This window comes from Solanum verrucosum, unplaced genomic scaffold, assembly GCF_900185275.1.
Source record: "Solanum verrucosum unplaced genomic scaffold, falcon-dt-bn FXZP01000142.1, whole genome shotgun sequence".
Taxonomy (NCBI): Eukaryota; Viridiplantae; Streptophyta; class Magnoliopsida; order Solanales; family Solanaceae; genus Solanum; species Solanum verrucosum.
This window is the reverse complement of record NW_026020259.1, coordinates 1,052,944-1,077,997: the sequence shown is the minus strand read 5'-3', so window position 1 is coordinate 1,077,997 and position 25,054 is coordinate 1,052,944. Positions and strand designations below refer to the sequence as shown.

Genomic DNA, 25,054 nt, shown 5'->3' with positions numbered 1-25,054 from the left:
TAACATCTCTTTAAGTGGTTATTGATAGCACTTTTCGTGTTTTAATTTATTAAGCATATTAATTGTGGAACTATAATTTAAAATTTTAATTGTTTTTAATGATAAGAATTTAAATGTCAAACCGATTAGATCTACCTTTTCATGATAGGACACCAATCATTTCGAAATTCTGGATAAGCCTCTACTCCAAAGTGCTTAAAAGCTTCAGAAATTTAAAACCAAGGATCGAAAACTAGTAATAATCAAGAGCAACTTTCACATATAGCAAATACAAAATTCATATTTGTATGCTATAACAAAGTTTGCATAATTGCGCTTCATAGCAAACATAAATATGTATATTTCGCTATACATATACAAAAGAAAGCAGTTGTATAATCTGCTTTGGTATACATATACAAAAAGATCAATTGTATAAAGTGAGAGAGGCGAGTGAACGAGCGAGATCTGGGAGAGTGGCGAGCGAGATCTGGGAGAGGGGAACGAAAATATATGTATATATACAATTTTCACGCATTTTATATATTTGTGTTTTTGTATAAAGTGAGAGAGGCGAGTGAGAGAGAGAGATTTGGGAGAGTGGCGAGCGAGATCTGAGAGAGGGGAACGAAAATATATGTATATATACAATTTTCTCTCGCTTTATACAACACAAACACATTTTATACAATTTGCGTTTTTTTGTATAAAGTGAGAGAGGCGAGTGAGAGAGCGAGATCTGGGAGAGGGGAACGATAATATATGTATATACAATTTTCTCTCGCTTTATACAAACACAAACGCACTTTATACACTTGCGTTTGTATAAAAAACGAGAGAGGTGAGGGAGAGAACGAGAGTGGCGAGCGAGATTCACTAGGGAGAGGTGAAATAACAATAATTTGCTATGAGGTACAATTAAATCAAACTATATTTATAGCATTTAATTTGAATTAATAGTTTGCTATTATATAGAATTTTCCCATAATTCAATTCGGATGCTCATTTAGGAAAAAAAGATTACTTTCGAGTTGGAAGTAATAAATAAAATAAAAATAAGATGAAGATAAATTTGAGAAATTGAAGTAAGGTATACTTTGACTATGTATTTTTTCATTATATTGATAGGCAAAAAGTTGCAATTTATAATATTTTTCGTATAATTTTTGAATATCTAAATTTTTTGTTTATAATATCGAACTAATGTAATCTAATTGAACTTTAAAAATTAGTTAAATTAACTTTCGAAAAGCTTAACATAACAAATAAAAGTAGACAGAAAAAGTATATAAATAAAGTCAGGATAAAAAATAAAATATAATTTATTAAATAATAAATAAAAAAAACCCTCCAAAAACTGTTTGGGCCTCAAACTTTCAACTAAACCCTTTCCCTTCTTTTCAACTGCCGCCCTTCAAAGCTTGTCTACCGGCGGCGCGGCGTACCGGTAATTGATCTGCAGTGATGGCGGGGACGAAGAGAAAAAGCAGAGAAGGAAATGGACAAAACAAAGGAAGAGACTTTAAAAAGAAAAATCAAGGTTCAAGTGGAGGTAGTGGAGGAAAAGATGGTAGAAGAAAAAGGGTCGGTCCTCGTTTGCCTAATGCTATGTTAAAGGAGCTTCAATTACCGAAACGGTACGCAGATTCCGATGAAGAAATTGGTTCTGATGATGCTCTTAATGACTTGTATGAGTATGAAGAAGGGGTTGCTGAAGAGGAGTCCAGGAAGAATAGACGTTTTGACACAGTTGAAAATTACCAATATGAGCTTCCTGAGGAATTTGAGGTATTTATTTCATTTCAATTTAATTGTTAATTTTTGCTCTGCTAAGCTCATTCCATTGTTATAGTCATAGGCTTTATTAGGTATTAGTTATGTTGATAGTTGTAATAGCTTTTTTTGGCCTTCCTGGGAGCTGATATTCTCATTGTAATACTTGCATCTTCTCGATGCTTTTTGTTCATTATAATGCTACTGCAGATAAAGAACAAGTCTTACCAATTTAACTGACAGGAGGAGGTAAGTTATGTTTATTTGCTATATTAGAGCTTTTTGTCTTTTGGTTTGGTATTAGAATAGACTAAATGGAGATGATCACATCTGATTGTATTACTAGTTGGACAAAGAGGGTGAAATCTGCAGGAGGATGGTTTTGTTCATCTACTAGGTAGACCTCTATTACTAGTTGCACAAAGAGGATGAAATTAAAGAAGGCTGCATGAGGATGGTTTGGTCATGTACACATATGACTCCAAGCGCCTTCGGTTTGTAATTGTGACACTATAATGATTGGAAGTGTTAAAAGTGGACGAGGTAAACCTAAAGTAACACTGGGAAAGTTGTCTCAAAACTACAATCTCATGAAATCTGTAGCAAACGAACATGATGCAATCATGCAACTAAAAGTAAAAGATACTATAAATGATATTAACTAATTAGGACTAAGACTTAGTTGTGTTGCTACACTTATAGGTCTGTGTTTAGAAGGAGTCTTTTTAGTTTGTTTAAATGCTGGTAAGTAGAATATGCATATGACCTCTAGGGTTGGGGAGCCCTTAATTTTGTCTTAAAAGACACTTTTTTTAGATTGGAGCAACACGGGATCGGTGAAAATCCTGGAGGGTTCAAATTCCAAGATAGAGGAAAAGGTAGGGGATTTCTATCAATTAGGGATAGCAATTGGGGTAGGGACGGGGCAGGGAAGCTAAGTTACTCGGACTCTTCATTTACAATGCCGCACTCATGTCGATTCGATGTGGGTGTCGGATCCGTACCCGATCTAGTCAACCCGTTTTGGGTACTTTGACCAAATTCGAGGGAGAAATTGTGGACAGATTCAATGATTTTTATAATTAAAACAAATAATGTGAAATTGAAGAAAATAGAATACTTTTTATATATATATAAATTTCTATTGCCACTCCCTTTCCGTTTATCTCCTTCCATGATTCTCCTCTTGATCAATATTTTCTCCTCAATTTTTTCACATAATATCTTATAATTTATGTTTTATAACTCTATTTTTAGATATTTGAATTATCTTTAGCTGAATCCCCACATCCGTATCCATACATGGATTCGTATCTCCGAATCTTATAATTTAGATCATTGAGGATCTGACCTCTAGATCCGCACCTGTATCAGACACCCGCACCCAAGTCTGGGCAACTTAGAATGGAAGAGCCTTAACGAGGCAGGGCAGGGCAAAACTCATTTTAGGAAAATAATTAGCAGGGCAGGTTGCAGCTTGACTAAGACTCGTGAGTTTAACTGAAATTTTATCATTTGTCGGAGTTTAAGATGCTAAGCATATGTCACCCATCTGGCCACATCTGGACTGGATTTTCCCTGTATGCAAAGATCACATTTGTTACAATTAAAAAATACAGGTTTGACATTGATAACATGTGAAAAGTTCTTGACATTAACATGTGGAAGGTTCAAACATCTTGAGCAACAGCTTATACATATGATGTATAATATATATATATTTTTTGAGATTGGTAACTGTTTCTATTTCTTTAAATCAAATATGATGTATAATATATCATAGTCCACATCTGGAACCAAATGTAGAACAATATCTTGCCGAATGATTTATGTTAATCTTTTAACACATTACCTATGGTTCTCTTTTACATTAATTCAAGAAAGTTCATTATGATTATTATAATTATTTGGATGGAAGAATATGTATTCTCATACTTAAATCTACAAAAATAAATATGTGCACATTCAAAATTTGACACTGTCTTTCACCAGTTAATATGATTATGAATTTTTGTAGTTTATTGATGCTATATCTGCAAATGGGGGGTAAAACAGGGCAGGGTAGGGCAGAAGGCAGTGACTTAAATGGGGCAGGACAGGGAAATAACTGAGCAGGGGAAGACTTAACCAACCCTACCCCGCCCTATTGTGATCCCTACTATCAATCTCCCTAAGCCCTAGTGGGCTATTCACATACCTGTGTTGGTGGGAGTTAGTTGGTGCTCAGTGAAATAGTGAAGATCCATGTAGCTTTCCCAGCCACCATCCCAATAATAAAAGTGAGAGAAAAAAGAAAATAGAACAGTATGTATATGGAAGATCCATGTAGCTCTGCCTTCTAGTTTGGGATTCATACGCGTTGATATGCTCTTGTATATTTGTTTGGTTTAATCGCTAATGTTACTTATTTAGAACTTTGTTCCAATGTCTGAAACAATGTTTGCCTGATGAAACAGTATGCATTGTAATTTTACTCCTTCCTTTTTGGGATGTGTAGATCCAGTAATCTTTAGCTAATGCATGTCAAATAACTGGATTCGTAGTCCTCACTTACAGATGTGATATTATTTCTGTCTAAACACTGAAATGCTTGTGCGTAAAGAATTGATATTATGATTACTTAGGCCTGCCTCCCCCACCACCACCAAGCTAGGAAATTTGGGGACACTAGATTCCCCCCCTCCCACACACACAAATCTAAATGAACTTTATTGGTTGTAAATATTGACTACTTGTATATAAGTGTGGAGGGATGTGAAACCTTACCATGAGTTACAAAAAGCAAGAACATCTTGATGCTTTGTAGTACTTTTTTCCCTTTCAAATTTTGATTTGCATTAGCTGCAGTCTGCAGAAGATGGAAATACCAGAGTCTTTTTGTCTTTGGTTATGGTGGATTTATAGGCATTGTATTTTTATTATGTAGGATGAAAATGTACCTTCGGATGAAGAAGATGGTGAGGATGATGAGGGTGGTCAGAGAGGAGATGAAGAGGAAGAGGAAGAAGATGATGGAAGACATTCACGATTGTTGCAAGAAATTACTGGACTTCCAACTGATGCTTTTGATGGTATATTTCCTACCCACATTTCTTGAGTTTCATGCTTGCATTTACTAGTAGAATATGATGTGTTTTGTCAAACTCAATCTGTTTATATATTTTTTAACAATGATTTGTATGTTCTACTTGTACATATGTGATGTGGAAATCAACTAAATTTTAGTTTTCCCCCTTTTTTGTGCAATTCCATGTTTCTTTCCTTTTATTTTGTTGGAGAATATGCTTATCAAGTGCCCTGCTTTCCACAAAACCGTGCATTCTCCTCAGTCCTCAACATCGGGACAAAAGAAGATTTTTTGTCATCACATGTCATTTATTTGAATATATTGTGTAATCCATGATGAGAAGGACTGATAGCAAGATCCGTATGATAGGCAAGAAGAAGAAAAATGATGTTATCATATCTGAGGCATATTCAGAGTCCGAGTATAATCCCAGTCGTGATATTTTGGATGGGGATGGCCGGATTAGCATCCAGGATCTTCTGGACCCCCTCCATGGGAAGTCTGACCATAGCAAACTTAGAAAGAGCATGAGTCGGATGGAGAAGAAGTCCATGCCTATTCATGCACCTCTTCCGAAACCAGATCAAGAAAGATTGGAAAGAGATGCTGCTTATGGTTTTATCCAGAAGGATGTTACAAAATGGGAACCTCATGTCAAAAGAAACAGAGAGGCACCGACTATATATTTTGGCAAAGATAAGGACGTGGGATATTCTACTGTAGGAGAAATCGCTGCTGAATTTGAACCAAGAAGTGATTTTGAGAAAAAAATTGCTTCTCTTTTTAATGACCACGAGGTTGTTGAAGCTCATAGAAAAGATGGTGCAAGACTTCTTGAACTTAATAAGGTATGGAGGTCATAACCTTTTACACGCTTATTATTCCATACTATTCATTCAGTGTTTTTTAGAGGAAAACGGTCCCTGTAAATTTTTGTATTATATTTATGTTAACCACTTTGGCAGATATCTGTAGAAGATCTGAAGGAGCGCCAAGACCAGCTTGCTAAGATGCGTAGTCTTCTTTTCCGTCATGAAATGAAGGCAAAACGAGTCAAGAAGATAAAGTCAAAAGTGTATCATCGTTTGCTAAAAAAGGATAGATTGAAACAAGCAGGTACTACAATTGAAACAGATCCAGAAGCAGCCAAAGAGCAGGCCATGAAACAAGAATTCAAAAGGGCAGAGGTAATTTCATTCATTACCTGTGTGAACTCACGTAGGAGTCTTGTCTGCTTTTCTGGTTATTTTCTGATTGAGTTTGTCTCTTTTGCGACTAAATTTTATGTAGGAACGCTTGACCCTGAAGCACAAGAACAGCTCCAAGTGGGCAAAGCGCATCTTAAAACGTGGATTGGATGTGCAAGATGACGGAACACGAGCTGCTATTGCTGAACAACTGAATCAACATGCCCTTTTGTCCAGAAAAGCAAATAACATGAACGAGAGCAGTAGTAGTGAAGAAAGCAGTGATGAGGATGACCTTGATGAGGCTTCTGATGGATCAGATCAGGATGCTGCAGTAAAACTGTTGAAGAAAGCAAAGGACAAGACTGCTGAAGTCTTAGAAGGGGACGAAGAATTGCCAGCGTCAGGAGTGCTTTCCTTACCTTTCATGGTAATTTTATCAGTCTTTCCTTTGCACCACTGTTTGCTCTAATTTTTTTGAGGTCTGAAAGTTCATCTATGGTACTGCCATTTCGCAGGTACGTGGATTAAAAAGAAGGAAAGAGGCGGCCGATGAAGAAGCAAAACTTGCTCTAGAAGAGTTTGAGTCATCATTGAAGGAATTAGAAGACAAGAACGAGCCAAAAACTCAAGGAACAAATATTTTGACTGGTAGGAGGGTTTTTGGTGCTCAAAAAAAGCAGGCACCTGAACCCAAAAAGAAAGCGACATCAGACAATTATTATGGCGACAGTGATAGTGAAGGTGAGACAGATGCCAGAGAAAATGGCATCAATGCTCATGAAGAAAATAATATTTCTCAGAGGGAAGTTCATTTTGATCCCAATTTACTTCGTGAAGAGTCTGAGATTAATCATGATTCTCTGTTTAAGGTAATTGCGTTGCAAACTGCATCAAATCCTGCAGTACCATATCATATTGCCCTCTTTTCTACGTTGTTTGTGGTGATTAAAGTTTGACTTTGTCCTGTTTCAGAGTTTTGACGACATTGCGAGAGACCCAGGCTCAAAGACATCATACGAAGTTTCCATTTTTGCAGCCGACTCATGGAAAAAGGTTGAGCCTTTGTTGTCTCAAAATCAGTTTTCTTACTCCTTTTGGCAACGTTAGTCTTATTGGTGTATTTGGTGAACAGATGAATGATTCATCAGCTAAAGGGAAGCAAACAAAATCTGCAAATGCAAAGAGTGCAATCTCTTTACAGATCACAGAACCTGTTGAGAGTAAACCTGATGGGGAGGTAATCTCTCTACATGCTGAATCCACAATGCAACCTTCTCTGAACTGTTTGTTACTATTGACTCTTAATTTTGCTTGCAGGAAATTGATGAGGATAGTGATACAGATAGTGGGGGAGAAATGGTTGATGGAATTTTAACATCTGGGACTAAGTCCACATATGAAATCCCATCTCAAGAAGAACTTATTCGGCGTGCTTTTGCTGGTGATGATGTTGAAGACGACTTTGAGAGAGAAAAACAAGATGCATTGAATGAGGAAGTTCCAGAGCCTGAGAAGCCCGTTTTACTGCCTGGTTGGGGACAGTGGACCAATATACAAAAGAAGAGAGGTCCGCCTTCTTGGATGCTTGAAGAACATGATAATGCCAAAAAGAAAAGGGAAGAAGCTCTCAAAAAGAGAAAGGATGCTAATCTGAATCATGTTATCATCTCCGAAAAGAGGGATAAGAAGGTTGGTCATTGACAAACTTCATCCTAAACCTGATTTAGATGTTGAGGCTAAATTTTTAGGCTTTACTAATAGTGATTGCAGATTTTATGTGCATGCGTGATAATACTTTATTTTATTTGCTTTTTCCCTTGGCTTTAAATTAGCGGGATTAAAATCTTCTAAATATTAGGTGAAGTTAAAAATTATCTTTCTGCAATCAAAGAGAAGTTGGATTGCTAATCGAAAAATGTAGATAAACAAAAGAACAGAGAAACGCAGAAAGCAGTAGAGTAGAGTTTCAACTTTACCATCATTCACTTGCAGGAAACACAATTCTTAACTTTATGTAGATTTGGTAGTGGTTATGTCGTCTGTGCTGGAGATGTTCAGACACTCTATGCAACATGCATTTTTGTTATTTTTCATTATTTATCCACACAACAAATTGTTCTTCAGATGGTTTCCTAATCTGTCTCAGACCTGTCCAACAGATGCTTCTCTGTACAGAAGGCTATGTCTTCAGTGTTGCTTGTCTTTGCTTAAAGTGCACTACTGTTACCACGATTTACTCAATTTCTATTTTACCATGCAGGCTGAGAAGTTATACACGCCAACATTACCTTATCCGTTTACATCCCAAGAAATTTTTGAGGGGAGCATTCGGATGCCCATTGGACCTGAATTCAACCCCGGAACAGCAGTTCCAGCTCTTATTCGCCCAGAGGTCTGTCCTGAAGCATTCTATCTAATTTTAGTTTTCTCTATCTATCTATATTCTTGTTTCCCTGAAGTATACAATCCTGTATGTGAAACCTCCCTCCCGCCCATCCAAACCCAAAATATTTTTAAAAAGAAGAGGCAAGGCCTGCATCTGAAATTTTAGAATCCAATTGCATTAAAGTTATTCCTTCTGTTTAGCCCTTAAATTTTAATTTGTGTATAAAAGGTTCTCTCTTGTTGCCTTCTCTGTTCTGGGGGAAGGAGTTAGTTTTGGGACTACAATTTTGAGGTGGTTTAGGTGTTTGGTTGCTTATGTTGTAATTCTTACAGGTGGTAAAGAGGAGCGGTAGTATCATAAAGCCAATCAAATTCAAGGAGGTAAATCCCCATGAAAAAGCACAAGACCACAAACGTGGTGGTGTGCAGAAAAGGAAGGGTGGTAAAAGTAAGGGCAAAGCCACAAAATAGAGGACTGTGTGGACCAGAAACATGAGGTTTGACATTCTCACGAAGAAATCTTTATGGCGATTCTGCAGTTCCGAGATCCCTTGGTTGATAAATCACTACTCGGGGTCTTTCTTGCCATGTTCTTGTTTCGTCTTCACAGTTATATGGTAGAGTTTTTTCTTTGTTGCAGTTTTACACAATGAAGGCTCGCGAATCATGATAATGCGGAGGCTTTACTCTCCACAGATGCAGCAAAAGGTTTTTTTTTTTTGGTTCTAATGTAATTCTTTAGCAGATGGTTATATAGTTCTTGTGAGTGTACCAAGTGAAGTAGCTATTTTGGGATTTGAAGGTATTTAAAATGTATAATTGGTTCAAGTGAAGCAGAGGGGATGCAAAAGTTTTGTTTCATTTGTTGCAAGTTTAGAACTTAGCTATGATTTTATTAAAAATGAATATTGAGTATTAAATATTTATGTGCCAAACAAAACCCAATATCAAATAGTAATTAATGTGGTAGTTATGGTTGAAAATATCTTGTCATTTATTTAAACTACTGGCACAACCGAAGCAAAAATTTGACTTAATTAATTCGATTTGATTCTAACATTTGCAAAATCGAGTAAATCGATTTGGTCATCTTTTAGAGAAAAAACAAACCATGAACATATCTAAAAACAGGAGAAATACATGTTACTTCTTATATTTTCGAGAGAAGTATCGAGAACACCTTAAACTTGATGCGAATTATTAGTTTCGTCCCTAAATTATTGACAGCCTTAAAAACACTTCTCTACTTACTAACTAAATTTAGATACACACTCGATCTGCTACATGACATAGCAAATGAACTCAAACTTTTGTAGGAACATGTGACTCTTACTAAAAAGTGGAGAGAAGTGTTGATTACACCCTAAACTTGGCGAGAATGTAGTTTAACGTGTATTTTACTCATGTTGCAAGATCTGGGGTGTATTTAAGTTCAATTAGTCAAGTAAATGAGCGTTTTAAACTGTCAATAATTCGGGGATGAAATTGATAATTTGCGCTAAAATTAAGGATGTTTTCGATACTTCTCTCTATATTTGTTTTGTGAAAGGCCTAGTTATTTACTCATATTATAATTCCGATATAACTTATTTCATCTACCAAATAATCCCTAAATGTTTCAAAGGGGTGTGTAAACGTTAGAAGGCAAATAATATATACAAAAATGTAATAAATTAGAAAAAAGAAGAAATTATAAGGACATAAATTGCAAAAAACTTTCATAAGATTTTTTCACTATAAATCAAGCACCCATATGAAATTATTTTTATGCTTAATGCCTTTTTGGTCCCTTAACAAAGTTGATTATACATTCAATTTAAAATGCACATACACCATAGTAAAACAAGCTCCACTATACATATAATTCCGATGGCCCGCCAACACCATCGTCCATCCTCGTAGGTGGTGCATTAGGCGGTAATGAGGTGGGACCCGTTGGCGGAGGTGGAGGTCGAGGTCGAGGTGGTGGACACATCGTTGAAATAGGCATGCCAGGACTTGTTTTACAAGACGGAGCGGATGGAGGTAAAGGGACAAACTTTGGTAGCATGTTACCAAAATTATCGATTTGAGACTTGAATTCGAATAATTTTCTATGAGTAGTAGTTGCATGACTCGAAGAATAGCAAAGAGTTGTCAAAAACAGAAAAAGAAGACACTTAAAAAGTCTACTTTCTTTGTTCATCATATCATAGAGCTAAAAATATTTAGAACTTAAAAATGTGTAGAAATAATATTGGTTTATAATTTTGTATAGGAACTATGTTATTTATATAGTTCAAAAAAGTGTGTGAACATTATTTAGTGACCTTCTTTTCTGTTGGAAGATTAATCAAGAATAATCCTAATTTTGACTTAACCACTAAGAAGTTGGGGAGTAAATTTATGAGTCATGTAACAGTTGAGTGATTAATTGATCTCTCTGAGAAGGATGAAAACCAAATGATCTCAAATTTATATCGATAGCATAGATAAGGTGATGACAGGAGCCGATCCACCCTTACGCAACGGTATCAATCGACACCCCTTCATCAGAAATTATATGGTGTGTAAACGTCAAATTTTGATTTAATATATATATGTATAAGTATTGATACCTCTTGACACAAGTTAAAAAATTAGTCTAGTGGTTAAGACGTAAAAAATTCTTGAGGTCGTATATTCTAGTCTTATTGCCTTAATGACAATCATGGGTCCGCTACTGGGTGATATGACACCCCTTTATGACCTCCAGTCTTATTTATCTTTTTTTTTTTCTTTCATTCTTTTCATTAAATAATTTTTATTAATTAAAATATTCAATCATATTTCGTATTCTAATTATATCTAATGAGTTACAAAAAATCTTCATCTATTTACATTCTCTACTTCAATAATATGTCTATGCAACTCCTTTGTAATTATTCTTAGGATTTTTCCAATCTATAAATAATAATATCTAGGGACATGTTGAATGTTTTTTTCCATTTTCTCATTCTTTCTTTTTATTAGTATAGTTTTTTCCTCCTTTTTAATTTTTTTTTCTTCATCTTTTTCATCAATCATGTATTTAATAATCAAAAAAGAAGAAATAAAAAAAAGATAATGTCACATAAGTCCTCCACTTTGATAAAGATCATAGATATATTCTTCAAAGATTCGTCACAGAAATGTTCATGTTAGTTTGGTACAAGTCCATCAAAATGAAGGAAAGTTAATTATCTTAGAAGATTCATCAAGACTTCAAGAGAAATGGTCATATTAGTGTAAACGTTTGAATGAATTCCAAATATTTTAAAGAATCATTAATGTATTGTTTTGATTTCAATTAATATTATTCTATTTTTATTTTATTTTATTTTGATTATATATATAAATTTTTTTATCAAGCAAAAATTAAATTCTGAAACTCTACTTACTAACCAACATATATATATATATATATATATATATTTCTTTTTTGGTAACCAACAAGATTATATTAATGACTAAAGCGTAACCATTACATATCCAATAGCAAAGTCATACCCAACTTGCTATTCTAAAAAAAAAACAGAGACAACTAGAACAAAGGAAAACTAAGCTATCAATCTAAAACGCAAACTGATGAATGGGTTGCATAGTTTTCTGGCTGGCCCTAACACAACAAATATAAGCAATCTCCCTGGCAAGAGATTCCCAAGTTGTGCTATCCTTCTCAAAGATTTTGTGGTTCCTCTCAATCCAAATCGCATAGACATATAACTTAAAAAATTTGGGCAGTTGGAGTTTTCCGTTTTGCGGCATCAATGATTCCCAAGACATATTGGCTCCAATTGTTGTAAAATTGAATCCATTGTAATAACTTGCTCCAAACCTGTTGACTGTAAGGACAACTTGTATACATATGATCTCTGGATTCAAGATGAAGTTGGCAGCTCTATATCTAGTCCCCATTTTTTGAGCTCTATCAGTGGTGTTTAGTCTGTTTTGCAGCTGCAACCACATAGTGAAGACTGCCTTTGGCCTGACTAAGTTTTGAAACATCCATGGAACTCTCTGTTGGGGACGAAACAAGTGAAAGTATAGTTGCCTGATCATACTTTTGTTTTGCAAGACTGTGGGCTGAAACTGTGAATAAACTCCAAAATTTTCTTTACCATCCAACAAGCTTGTTGGGAAATGATCACTTAGCTTCTTGGAAAGGAGTTGTTTTAATATAGTAACTTAATCCACAACTTATATTGTTTATGCTCTAGGTCCCAACAATGTTTAGCAATAGCAGCCTTATTCCATGTGTGAAGATTAATCAAGTTGAAGCCACCTACTGATTTTGGAGAACAAACTCTTTCCCAAGCCACCAAATTAAGCTTTCTTGGTGATAGTATTAGTGCCCGACCATACGTAGCTTCTACAATGCGCATCAATGAGCTTAATCAAAGGGTTCAGAAGGCTCTCCATTAATCATTATAGTATAGTTCACTGTCTTCACACATTCCATTATATATAGTATACTAACCAACATATTAAAAAGTAATTTTTACTCAATTAACTTTGTCTTCTTATTATTATGCGAATGAAGATGAAAATACATACATTTTTGTTTGTTAATTTTTAATTAATATTCTAAATTTTTGCCACAACTAAAAGGTACAATATTACTTATGGTACATTCTCATAGCTATTGAATAGTATTGTCCCTAAAAATATATATGATATGGTCTATCATATTAAAAATCAGTCACAAAATAAATAAATCATCTTTTTAGTATTTATAAAATTTTAATTGAGCATATCCGACACCACTTTGTGAGAATATATTGGGTACATTATTATTGTTCTTATAATTGAATATATATTATTGATACTTGTTAATATGATATAAATAACACATGATAATAATGAAACCGTATGAGAATATAATTGTTGATTGGATAAATTACCAAACATGTATAGTTTATATTTTATCTCCTTATAAATTAATTTTAAACACATATTTTAAAGGGAAAAGGGTTTGAAAAAATATTCCAACTTTGACTGAAATTGCTGTTACGATACCAAACTTTAGAAATGACCTTTTATCCCCCTGTACTATTTAATAATGTATTTTAAAGGTATATATGTGCCTACGTGGATGTCATAAATATTGCATCATTTTAAATAATAATGTGTCCACATGGGCACATATATACCTTTAAAATACACTATTAAATAGTGCAGGGGGTAAAAGGTCCTCCATAAAATTGATATCGTAACAATAATTTCGGCCAATGTTAGAGTATTTTTCAGACCCTTTCTCTATTTTAAATAATTGGTAGTAAAAGTTGTTAAACTTGTTTTGTTTATATTGTAATTGATTCATGTATCTATTCTTGATATCATAGCTAAGAATAAAAAATATGATGCTTCACCTTTCTTTGTTAAAAAAATGCATTTATTAATATTCCTTTTTAATTGAAGAAATTCTCATTTATGTGTTATAAATTATTTATCGTTTTGACATTGTAGATGAGATGTATATATATAATGAAGAGTTATTTTATGGTTATGTTATGATAAATGTGCGTATGTGATTAATGTGTATCTAACCTTATAATTATTTAAAGTAGACATTATTTATCTTAATTTTTCACATTAAAGAAAGGAGTTATGTTTTGAAGAGTTATTATCATATGTTATTTTTTCAGTAATGACTATAATAATAATTAGATTAACGTTATGAACTCTTTCACTACTCTATATGTGTTAGGGAGAAATATTGATCCAACTCCTGATATACCTTTCTACAACTTGACACTATATGTACTCTAAAAAATTTAATATTTTGTCACTCTATGATCATTTCTATGTAATCGAGTAGATAAGTAAACATCAAATTATTAATGACATCATGACTTATTCTAAATATACATTTTATTTATGTTATGTGTTTCAATTCTTTTATTTTCTATTGCAAAGTATAATCTCTAATGTAATGTTTTACCATCACATTGAAGAAGATAAACGAGACAAGATCCTTGAATTCTGGAGAATGAAATTCTTCCCTTCTTCTGCATACATTTCTTCCAAACAAAATCGATCGATCATGTATGTGTGTGTGATCTCATTGCTGTCTTTTTGAGTTTGTTGAAATTATCGAAGTTTGAGGTACCGTCAGTTCTTTAATGTTTAATCCGTTTTATCTTGAAAGGAATTAATCTACAATCTCGGGTACTTAAGGGGATTAAATTAATTTCTTAAGGATACACCACAATTCTGTGGACTCGGATAATTTTCCTTTTGTCTTTCTGTTTCATCTTTACTGTTTCTGTTTTGCTAACCTGAATACATAAAATAACAAGCTTTAGAAATTTAATCTTTTTTGATTTTTCTGTATTTGAGATCTTTAACTTCTAATTCAAAATCATTGTGCTGATAAAAAGAACAGAGGATACCACATTTCTAGAGAATTTTGGGATGAAAACAAAGTTCAATTCTTAAGCAGGCAACTTAATATATTCAACTATATTTTCTGTAGTAAGTTTTTCTTGGATGAGTAATTTTTTTTTTCTCAAGTGCATTCAGAAATTGCACCCCTTCAGTTTTCTTTTTGGCGAAAAAAACTATTTTGTGCATATAAAGGCCAACATGTGCACTTTAATTATTTTTCTATATTTTTTATTTTTATCTAACTATGAGAAGAAGTAAATGAACAAATGTTGCCTCCTCATAATATTTGAATATTAGTTTAGTTTCTCATTGAATTCAATACTTCTAATAAATATTGGAATATGATGGAAGCTGGAAAAAATTAGCAAGAAAAGTGACTTGCATGAAATCATTGCCGATAGATAGAATATGATTTAATGGGAGTAAAAATCAGGTTCTATCTTTATTTTTCTTGATTATTTCTTTTTCTATCATTTATAAGTTATGAGATTTATTTCATAAATGTTAGGATAGATGTTCTTTATGTGATGATCTCAGAATATAAAAAAAAACTTTTATACTTTTTACTTCATGTGAAATTTGATTGTGTCTGATTTTTGGAGACTAACATTTGATTGTTTACTCCTATGGTTTGAAGAATATAAGAACTTCACCAAATAAATCATACTATGCATTTAGTTTGAAGAATATAGAAACTTCATCAATTTATTAAACACTCCGTTTGAATGAATATTCCGACTTGAAGAGTTTAATAACTTCGTCAGAAATATTAAAGCTAACAATTTGAAGAATATAAAAACTTATAGATTTAGACTTTCTGTTAGTGCAAGTACTTTAAAGTTCTGACGAAGTTATTGATATCCTTAAAAGATTTGAACCACAACTCCATATGTCAAACTGAAAATATCACACATATAATATTATTTGTAGCTTAGAAAATTCAGTATTTGCTTTAGCACGTTTATGTCCATGTGCTCATTCTGATTTCATGAATATATACAAAACCAACCCTTTAGAATTTGCTTGAAGCGGCACCACTTCTATATTCATATATGTGAAATTAGCTACTACGTCTCTGTTACTGTAGACATTTTCTAATTTCATTAAGAATTAATTCAACCTCCGTGTAACAGTGTGTACTATGGAGTTTGTCACTATGCCCCTCCTATTTCAAGCATTTAACAACTCCTCAACTTCTCATAATGTACAATATGTAGTACACATAACAACTCCTCAACTTCTCATATAACAATACGTAGTACATATGAATCAAGGCTCTAAAAAGAAGACTCATGCTTTAGCAACACAAAGTAACTTGTTATTACCCGTTGAACTTGTATTATTAGAGTGTATACTAACTCAAAGTTGGGTTTCCATCACTTGTGTTTAGTTTAAAGATTTTAGCCTTATTTATTCACACATTTGTTATATTGTATATATCTTTTGAAACTAGATTTTACGAGATTCATACAAATCATAAACAAATCTTTTATATAGGCATATCACAAGTATCATCATTATCGCAGTAGCTTAGAATATTTGCATCAGTTATGGCCACAACATTTCAAAATCATATTATTTAAACTATTCCATTTCTTTTCAAGCATCTATATGCTAAATAATTCTTATTCCACTATGAAATTCAAGTCTATTTTGATGCAAAACTTATGATACCTTCATACACGTTACAAATCTAACTTATATGTATTTTATCATTATCATTAGATGATTCACTATTTATAAACCAATGCACCAATTCGTCTATGTATGAATGGTCATGTCTATAAAAAGTTATCTTACAACACATGCTTTTTTCCCCTTAAAAAATCACAACATTTCAAATGATAATACTTCATGAAATTACACAATATTTCTACCAAGACTTATAACTTAATAATCATAATAGTAGTTTAATTAACTAATTATTGTTAAAATTGTCAAGTTAATACACCAAAGATATATCTTAAGTGGGTGTTGAAGAATTAATTTATATCTTAAAATTCTTCAAATATTATTGATTATTAATCATAATCCAAGAACCCCCAAACTTTGAATGTTTCAAATGTCCCTTTTGTAACTCGTGTTGACATCTAATTAATTAACATCAACAAATCATCTTGTTGTCAAGTTTATTGTGTTCAAGGCTATAACACATGAGCATTCAATAAGAAAACAAAGTATTCAACCTTTAATGAACGCAAAATGATCTAGCAAAGATTGTCATTTCTCTTAATTTTAAATTATTCTAACAACTTTCAAGTATCGATATTATCCATCAAAATAAAGGAATACATATGTATTATCTCATAACTTGAAAATAAATCACATGATCTTTATGCAATACAATTATGCCATAATAATTTTCTTTGGCCATAACAAATTTATAATAAGCATACTAAATATGTTATTCTTAAACTTATTTAAAATGCATTTCGATATCATAACAAATAAATTATTTATCCCAACATTTATGAAAAATCATTTCTCAAAAATTTCAAAGAATAAAATTTCATAAATAAATAATAAGAGAAGTTAAGAAAGCAGAACCTGATATATGTCATTTCCTTTGTGATCCATTGTTGGCTCACTTTTGCCATATGACTTGTTGTCGTAGAATCATATTTTAAATCACTCTGATCTTTGTTTACTTACAACCACACTTCCTCAAGAATTCAAGGTTCTTGTCTCGTTTATCTACTTCAATCTCAATATCTCTTTAAAATTGTTAGAAATAATAGTAGGATATATAATTGAAGAAGAAAATGACTTTGAGGCGTGTAATAACTTTTTTTTAAGAGATATTGAGGTAAATACAAACAATTTTCTTCAAGGATACAACAAAGCCCTTGGATATACTTGCAGATTTTTCTTTTGGCTACTTCTAGAGAGTCTTTATATTTATAGATCTTAAGAAATGACTCTCCATAAGAGTCATGTTCTTTCATGAACATGTGACTTTTCATAAGAATCACGTTCTTTCATGAACAAATGATTTTTCATAAGGTTTATGTTCTTTCATGAACATATGACTTTTCATAATAGTCATGTTCTTTCACGAACAAATGTGTATGTTCAATTTAAGACTTCTATATATTACAAAATATCTAACATCATATATGATGCAAGTACACATTAGATGAATCTCAAGATGAAAAATCAAATACAATATTAAATAAAACCAAACAAAAAGAAGAAGACCTAAGTAACTTCTTAATTTCGTGTATAACTATGTTGAAACATAATTCAAATATTTTTCTTACTTCTATGTGTCACAAGTATATTTTTAATTGTTTGTATTAGAAATCAAGCCGTTTACACAAAAACAAAGTTATGTAATTTATAATCAATTAAATTTAATGTTACTTTGGTTAAATTGATATTTTATTGTTATAAAATTTATTGAATTTAATAAAAATATTAATTAGATGGTCAACTATTTAAACTTTTTATATTTTTCTTCCTTTTATCGACAATGTTACGCTGAAATTACAGTTTGAAAATATTTTCTAGCAATTTTCTGAACAGACAACATCAAGACCCTAATTTGATTTGTATTATTTTCTTTTTATACATTGCTTATTGAAAAATAATAACGAGCGCCATCAATTATTCAAAAATATATTTAATTCCAAGTATTCTTTTAGAACTTATTGAGATGTGATGTTGTTAATTTTTTTTATAAATAATTCCTTATAATTTTTGTTTTCCATTTGTCAATTAACTAATACAATTTCTTGGATTTTTGATGATCATAGGTAACATTTTATTGATTTTTATTTTGAAAAACATGGTTCAACACTAATATATTCTCACTTTTTAAAATGAAGTCATCACCATTGATATATAGCCTTTGGCATGGAAGGATTTGACTTGACACTCATTATGTTTATTAAAAAATTAGATTTTATATTGGTCCTACAAACTTTGCAGTCAAAAAAGTTCTGGACAAATATATTTACAAAGATATTCATATGCTAATGTTCACGTAAACTGAGAAACTTTTTTTGTGACCCGTAAACATTAAAATGGCTTGAATCTGATAGAAGCTATGAACATTATTCACTAGATAATTACAGATGATCCTACAAAATTTGGACTCAAAAAATTCTGAATCCATAAACGCTAAAAGAAATGACGTGGATCCTATGAAAGCTAGGAATATCATTTACTAGGTAATTATGGATGATCCTGTCAAATTTGGCGTCAAAAAATTTCCGACAAGCGTATTTAATAAATATTCATAGACAAATACTCATGAAAGAAAAATACTCAATTTCCATTTCAAATAATGTTTTTTTAATATTTGATTAATTTTTATTTGAACTATATTTTTATCATGTACATATAAATAAATTTTGTACATTGAAAAATAAATAGTCTTAATCATTCAATGTTCAAATTCTAAGAAAATATCTTAGTCATTTAGATGTATATTTAGATTTTAATAAAAACAATGGAGACCTAACAAAATTTATGTATACAACCTTCAACATATATCACAAAATTAGGAATTTTGAAAAATTTCTTTCTTATTTTTCTTCCTAATCATAGCCGCGTTTTTTCCAGCACCATCAAGAACTATTGCTCATTCACCATAACAGTGAAAAACCATTATTATATAAAAAAGAACAAATAAGAAGTTAATTAAGAAGATTTTTTTTAAATCACGGACAATAAATTTGCAATCTATTTTATTTCAATAATTTCAAATTAGTCGATAAAATTAAATATTCGCTTTCAATAGTATGATACATCGATCTAGATGCACATACAACAAAGTAACACTAATTTTACTATATATATATATATAATTCCAACGGACGATCCAATCGCCGATGGTGCATTAGGGGGTGAGACTCGCAACATCGTCCACCATTTCTGGTTGTGGGAAGGGACATGAAGGAGGTGTGCCAGGACTTGATCTACAAGATGGAGCAGATGGAGGTATTGGTACACCTTTTGGTAACATTTGACCAAAAATACTTGAAGATGTTTTAATCTCAATTTGAGACTTCAAATCCAATAGCTTTCGATTAGTAATTGCATGACTTGAGCAATAGTAAAGAGTTGTCAAAAACAGAAAAAGAAGACTCTTCGAAAGTTTACTTTGTTTGTTCATCATATCTTAGAGTACTATTCAGAATTTAGAATGTGATTTTTTAATTGTGAATGAGCTATGTTGTTTATATATAGATAAAAGAAAAGTGTGTGTCATTATTGAAAGATCTTTGCTTTTATTAGAAAATATATATATCATTAAATAATATTCATAACTAGACTCCAAAATAAGAATGAAAATGAATTAAATAAATTTGACTCATGGTTATTTTTCATTAAACACAAGAATATGAATTGAGTCTTTATTCAAAGACAGACCATTCATAGAATTAGTGGCCTAAAGTAAAGTTAAATTAGAGGTCTTAAATGTTAAGAAAAAAAGTCATTTAGTCTTTGTTGTGAATTCATTAATCTTAGATAAAATTATATTTGATCTTTATTTTGAAAAACATCTTTGAAATGACCGTCATTTAAATAATATATTCTTACACATCAAAGTAACAATCATATGACATTTTGTATTTAGAAGAACAACAAATCAACTATAGTTCTAATTTAGGACATTTCACGATCTTATAATTAATAAGTTCACAACGTGATGCATCATAGAAATCTAGAGGTACATGAACTTGATTCAAAATAATTGGAATGGAAAGATACAACAATTAAATACAAATATAATTATTTACTTCTTTATTATTACCTCAACGATAATATTATGAGTCAGCCTTCCAAGATTGAAAGCTAATATCACTATTCTAAAAGGTCCAAAGCAAAAGGGAAGCTAATATCGAGAGACAAAGACTTCTACTTTATTTGACAGTGGCGGAGAATATCACTCTATCAATAATTTAAAAAAAAGTAACAGTGCTAATTAAAACTTTGATCTTTTTCGTTATTCCTCTCTTAAGATCTTGTTGCATATGAAAAAAAAGAAGAAGCAACATAAGATAAGAATTAAGATGGACAACATTCTTAAATAGAAAAAAACACAATTAAAACTATGACACATAAAAGAAACATTTATCTAATAAAAGGGTCATCAAGGATCCAATTGCTTACATAATTCGATATACGTAAGATAAACAAGTCTATTTTTAGCCGCAGTTCTGTGAATCTTTGTATGCTTGCAAAAATATTTGAGTTGATCTATCTTGCAACATCCAATTGTTTGTCCTAATAGCAAAAATAGCCAATTAATTGACACATACTTTGAGATAATTGGCTTAACACAATTTCTTTGTTTGCAATATTTGCAATTAGGCAATTTAGGGTCCATCCAAATTGGTGGTGCCCTATCATGCATATTTTTCTTATTTTTGAAGATGAACTTAGCAATCTCATTGAACTTCTCTTGCAAATCATATTGAATTTTATATTGTTGCTGACATTTCTTGCATTGAACGTCACCTGATATATTAGTAATTTCCTTCGATACGAGATAATCGAGAGTGTGGATTATGGCATGTCTCGAGGTTGCCCAAGGATACGGTGGAGTGATTGTTTCATTCTTTTCTTCTACAGTAGATTGTGTAGACGTAGACGTCCTTCTCATTCGTCCATTAGTCAAACCAACTCTTATATGAGCTCCTTCGTTGTTGACATTACTAAGAGGAGGAGGAGGTGGTAATGGTAACGATAGTGGTGATGCACCTAAGTTAGGCAAAGTGTTAATTGAGAGTGAAAGAGTAAGAAAATCATCTTCATAGTTATTAATATTTTTTTATTCTCGAAAAAGGAAATGAATAAAGAAAATTATGAAGATTACTCTTTGATAGAAGATTATATATATCTTTCTTTTTTTCAAGCAATAATAACAATTTGTAGTAAAAATAGGACATTTAGTTTTATTCAATTTCTACAAAAGTTAAAACTCCAACAGTAGATGTGAAAAGAAAATTTAACCTTAGTATTTTAATGTCATTTTTTAATTTCTTTTACCAATTAATCCGCCATATTTGCAATTATCTTCACTACAAAATGTGCATTTATTTATAACTTTTCATTTCGTGGTGTTTGAAACAATTTTGTCTTATTCATATTATAACAATATCTCTACCATCAATGATTCTATACGCAACTTTTCACTTTATAATAATAATTATTTTTTAATTAGTGTTATCTTTTTGTATAATTATTGGAATATATAAGAAAAATTAAATATTATTGACAATTTTTTTTTAAAAAAAAATTGATACTATATACCATATTATTAATACTCAAAACATATGAAAATTTAGTTATTATTAATTACATCACAACATGGATTCAAAAATTCAATAAAATGATATATGGGAAGAAAGGGACTCAATAATTCCTTTATTTTGAATATATATTTCGTGTCCGAAAATTAATGAATATACACTATTAGAATGGGACATAGGTCATAGTATAATTACCTCTACGATTTATATGGGACGTAGTTAATAACAATAACAACTACTACATAGTCCAAACAAGTTGAAGGCTATGAAAGTGTGAGAAAATATTTATGAATAAAAATTAAAGAAAATAATGGAAAATTTTTAAAATAATATTTACCTAATAAAAAGGATGAGTGGGTTTAATTAACAATTTGTAGGATTGACTCCTTTTTTATCGAGTCAATAGCCTTTGGATATTTTGAATATTTCTTTGTACTGCACAATCATATTTCTTTGTACTGCAACATCATATTTCTTTGTACTGCAAAATCATGGAAAATGTAATGGGTTTAAATTTTGGAAAAATTACGTAATTATACTATTTAAGAAAACATAATTTCTAAAAAAAAAGAAAATCTCTTAATATTCAGATACATCACTCCATATTTAACAAATATATTACAACTTCGTTTGTATACAATATATCTGAAACAAATGTAGTTCATGCAATTTCATGTTTCTTTCCCTTTATTTTGTTGGACCAACTTTTAATAGATTGTGCACACCTTTCAATTTTGCAATAATAATGATAATAATAATAATAATAATAATAATAATAATAAAGAATATTTTTTGTTACATATAATAGTTTTAATACACAAGAAAAATACGGAGTAATATTATTAAAGGCTCGCTTAAAAAACACTTGAGCTCGATGAAAGTTGTGTGATTTTACTATAATAAAAATAACTTTTAGCAATAATAAATAAACACATTGACTAAGAGTGCTTTAGCCTTTACCTGCATTAATTAATTGTTATTGGATGCAATGTCATTATAGGCTTTAGTGACATTTACAAAGAGTGTTAATTGCTGTTAAAAGAACATATTTAACGACAATTAAACTATAATCATTAATTTATTGCCGCTAAAAATCATTTTTAATGTAGTGTTTGTGCAGCTTAAATCGTTGGCACTTTAATGAGGGCGTCATCAATGGACTCATTCTTTTAAGGGTTCAACACTAGATAAAACAACACTCTCCTCACTCTATATTACTTCAAAATCAAACCGATTTAACCTATACGCAGCCCTAAGCAGCAGGTCAACATGCTTGCTTTGGCATCTAAGGGCAGTTCGGTAATTTTGTTTTTTTCTTTTCATTTTATTTTTTGTCTTACTTATTTAGTATTTCATATATTTTAAAATTACGTAAAAACTCTATAAATCATGAAAATTGACAACTTAAAATATTTTTAAAAAAAACCATAAAAAAATTGATTGACTCTTGAAATCAATTTACCGGTGTCATATAAAATGGGATAAAAGAAATAACATGTATTACTTGAAAACTACATAAAAAGTATTGCATATCCCAACAATTAAGAATTTTTTTGAAAAAAAATACATAATAAGAGAGAATTTATTGATGCCAAAGCAGTTAACAGGTAAGTAATGACCATTAGGCCATTTTGAGAGTACTAGAGGTTGATGCCAAGACTTGATGAAATATTGTTAATGAAGTGGAAAGTGATGACAAAAAATGGTGAATTAACTATATTGTGGGATCGGGTGCCACGAGCCAACACGATACATTTGAATTGGATGCCACGAACCGGCACGATATTATTGAATCGGGTGTCACGTTCCAACACGATAATATTAAAGAAAAACATATTAAAACAACCTAATATACTCAATCTTCAAGAACCCATTTCCCGAAAAAACGTGGTGTGGAGGCTTAAATTCTCTTCTCTGCTCTTGATATTGTTGACTAATTACGTACTTGCTTCATTGTTGTCGACACTTTTTCACGTTACTTGTTCCTTGCCACTTGCTAAGTGTTATAGTTGATTTTCTGTTGTTACTTTATGAATATTAGTTTCTATTTTGAATCGGCGATGATATTTACTCAGTACAAGTCGCCTTGTACTGACCCCTACTTGTATTTTTCTTCATTTTCCTTTTGTGGAGTAATTGAGTGTACCAGTGGCTTTGACTCACCCTCAACTCTAACCAGTCTCTAGCACATCAGATTCAAAGGTGAGATATTCCTTCTAGCTCGCATTAAATTCTTTCAATCATGGCATGATTGGGCACAAACCATTTATATATCTATTGTGGTGTTTTTTATACTCCCAAACTTGGTATTTGTGGATTAGATGTCTTGGATATGATGACTTTTAGGTTTTGGGAATGATATATAATAGATTCTAGGTGATTTTTTTTTCTTACATTAATAAGATTTGAGTTTCCGCATTATGGTTGTATTTTGTAAGTTGAACAATTGTTATAAATTGGGTTTGAATTCGTTGGTTCGCCCACCTAAAAGGTTAAATGTGTGTGTCATTCATAACTCGTTTTGGGTCGTGACGAGGTCAACATGCATGCTTTGGCATCTAAGGGTAGTTTGGTAACTTTTTGTTGTTTTTCATTTTAATTTGTTTGTCTAATTTATTTAGTCTTTCATATATTCAAAGATTACGTTGAAACATTATAAATCATGACAATTGACAAATACTTTTTTTTTAAAAATACAAAAATTTGATTAGCTCTTGAAATTAATTTACCGGTGTCACATAAAAATGGGACAAAAGAAGTTATATGTATTATTTGAAATTTAACTACGTAAAAAGTTTTGTATATCTCAACAATAAAGAACATTTTTTTTTAAAAAAAAAAACTATATGTATATAAGAGGTAATTTCTTGATCTCAAAGCAGACAACACTTGATCTCAAAGTAGACATCTAAGGGCAGTTTGATAAAAAAAAAAAAGTGTCCTTTCTCCATTTTAATTTATCTACTTTTTTTAGTTTTTTATATATTTAAAAATTGCATAAAAATACTAAA

The 25,054-nt window shown here is 31.4% G+C and overlaps 2 protein-coding genes across 2 annotated transcripts in view; one reads left to right on the top strand and one right to left on the bottom strand.

Moving 5' to 3' along the window:
• Nucleotides 1-22,908, bottom strand: part of LOC125833413 (60S ribosomal protein L23a) — a 106,557-nt gene extending 83,649 nt beyond the window's left edge. The window contains exon 1 of the mRNA XM_049512560.1: nucleotides 22,898-22,908. The gene's annotated coding sequence lies outside the window, so the exon portion shown is untranslated. The remainder of the gene's footprint in view (nucleotides 1-22,897) is intronic.
• On the top strand, nucleotides 1,344-9,265 carry LOC125833391 (uncharacterized). Its single transcript, XM_049512530.1, has 11 exons — nucleotides 1,344-1,767; nucleotides 4,679-4,823; nucleotides 5,189-5,667; nucleotides 5,785-6,006; nucleotides 6,110-6,436; nucleotides 6,525-6,878; nucleotides 6,982-7,062; nucleotides 7,142-7,246; nucleotides 7,327-7,698; nucleotides 8,270-8,401; nucleotides 8,728-9,265. Exons 1-11 carry the CDS (start codon nucleotides 1,444-1,446, stop codon nucleotides 8,863-8,865), a joined length of 2,679 nt encoding a protein of 892 aa, XP_049368487.1. The 5' UTR covers nucleotides 1,344-1,443; the 3' UTR covers nucleotides 8,866-9,265.
• Nucleotides 22,909-25,054: the final 2,146 nt, after the last annotated feature.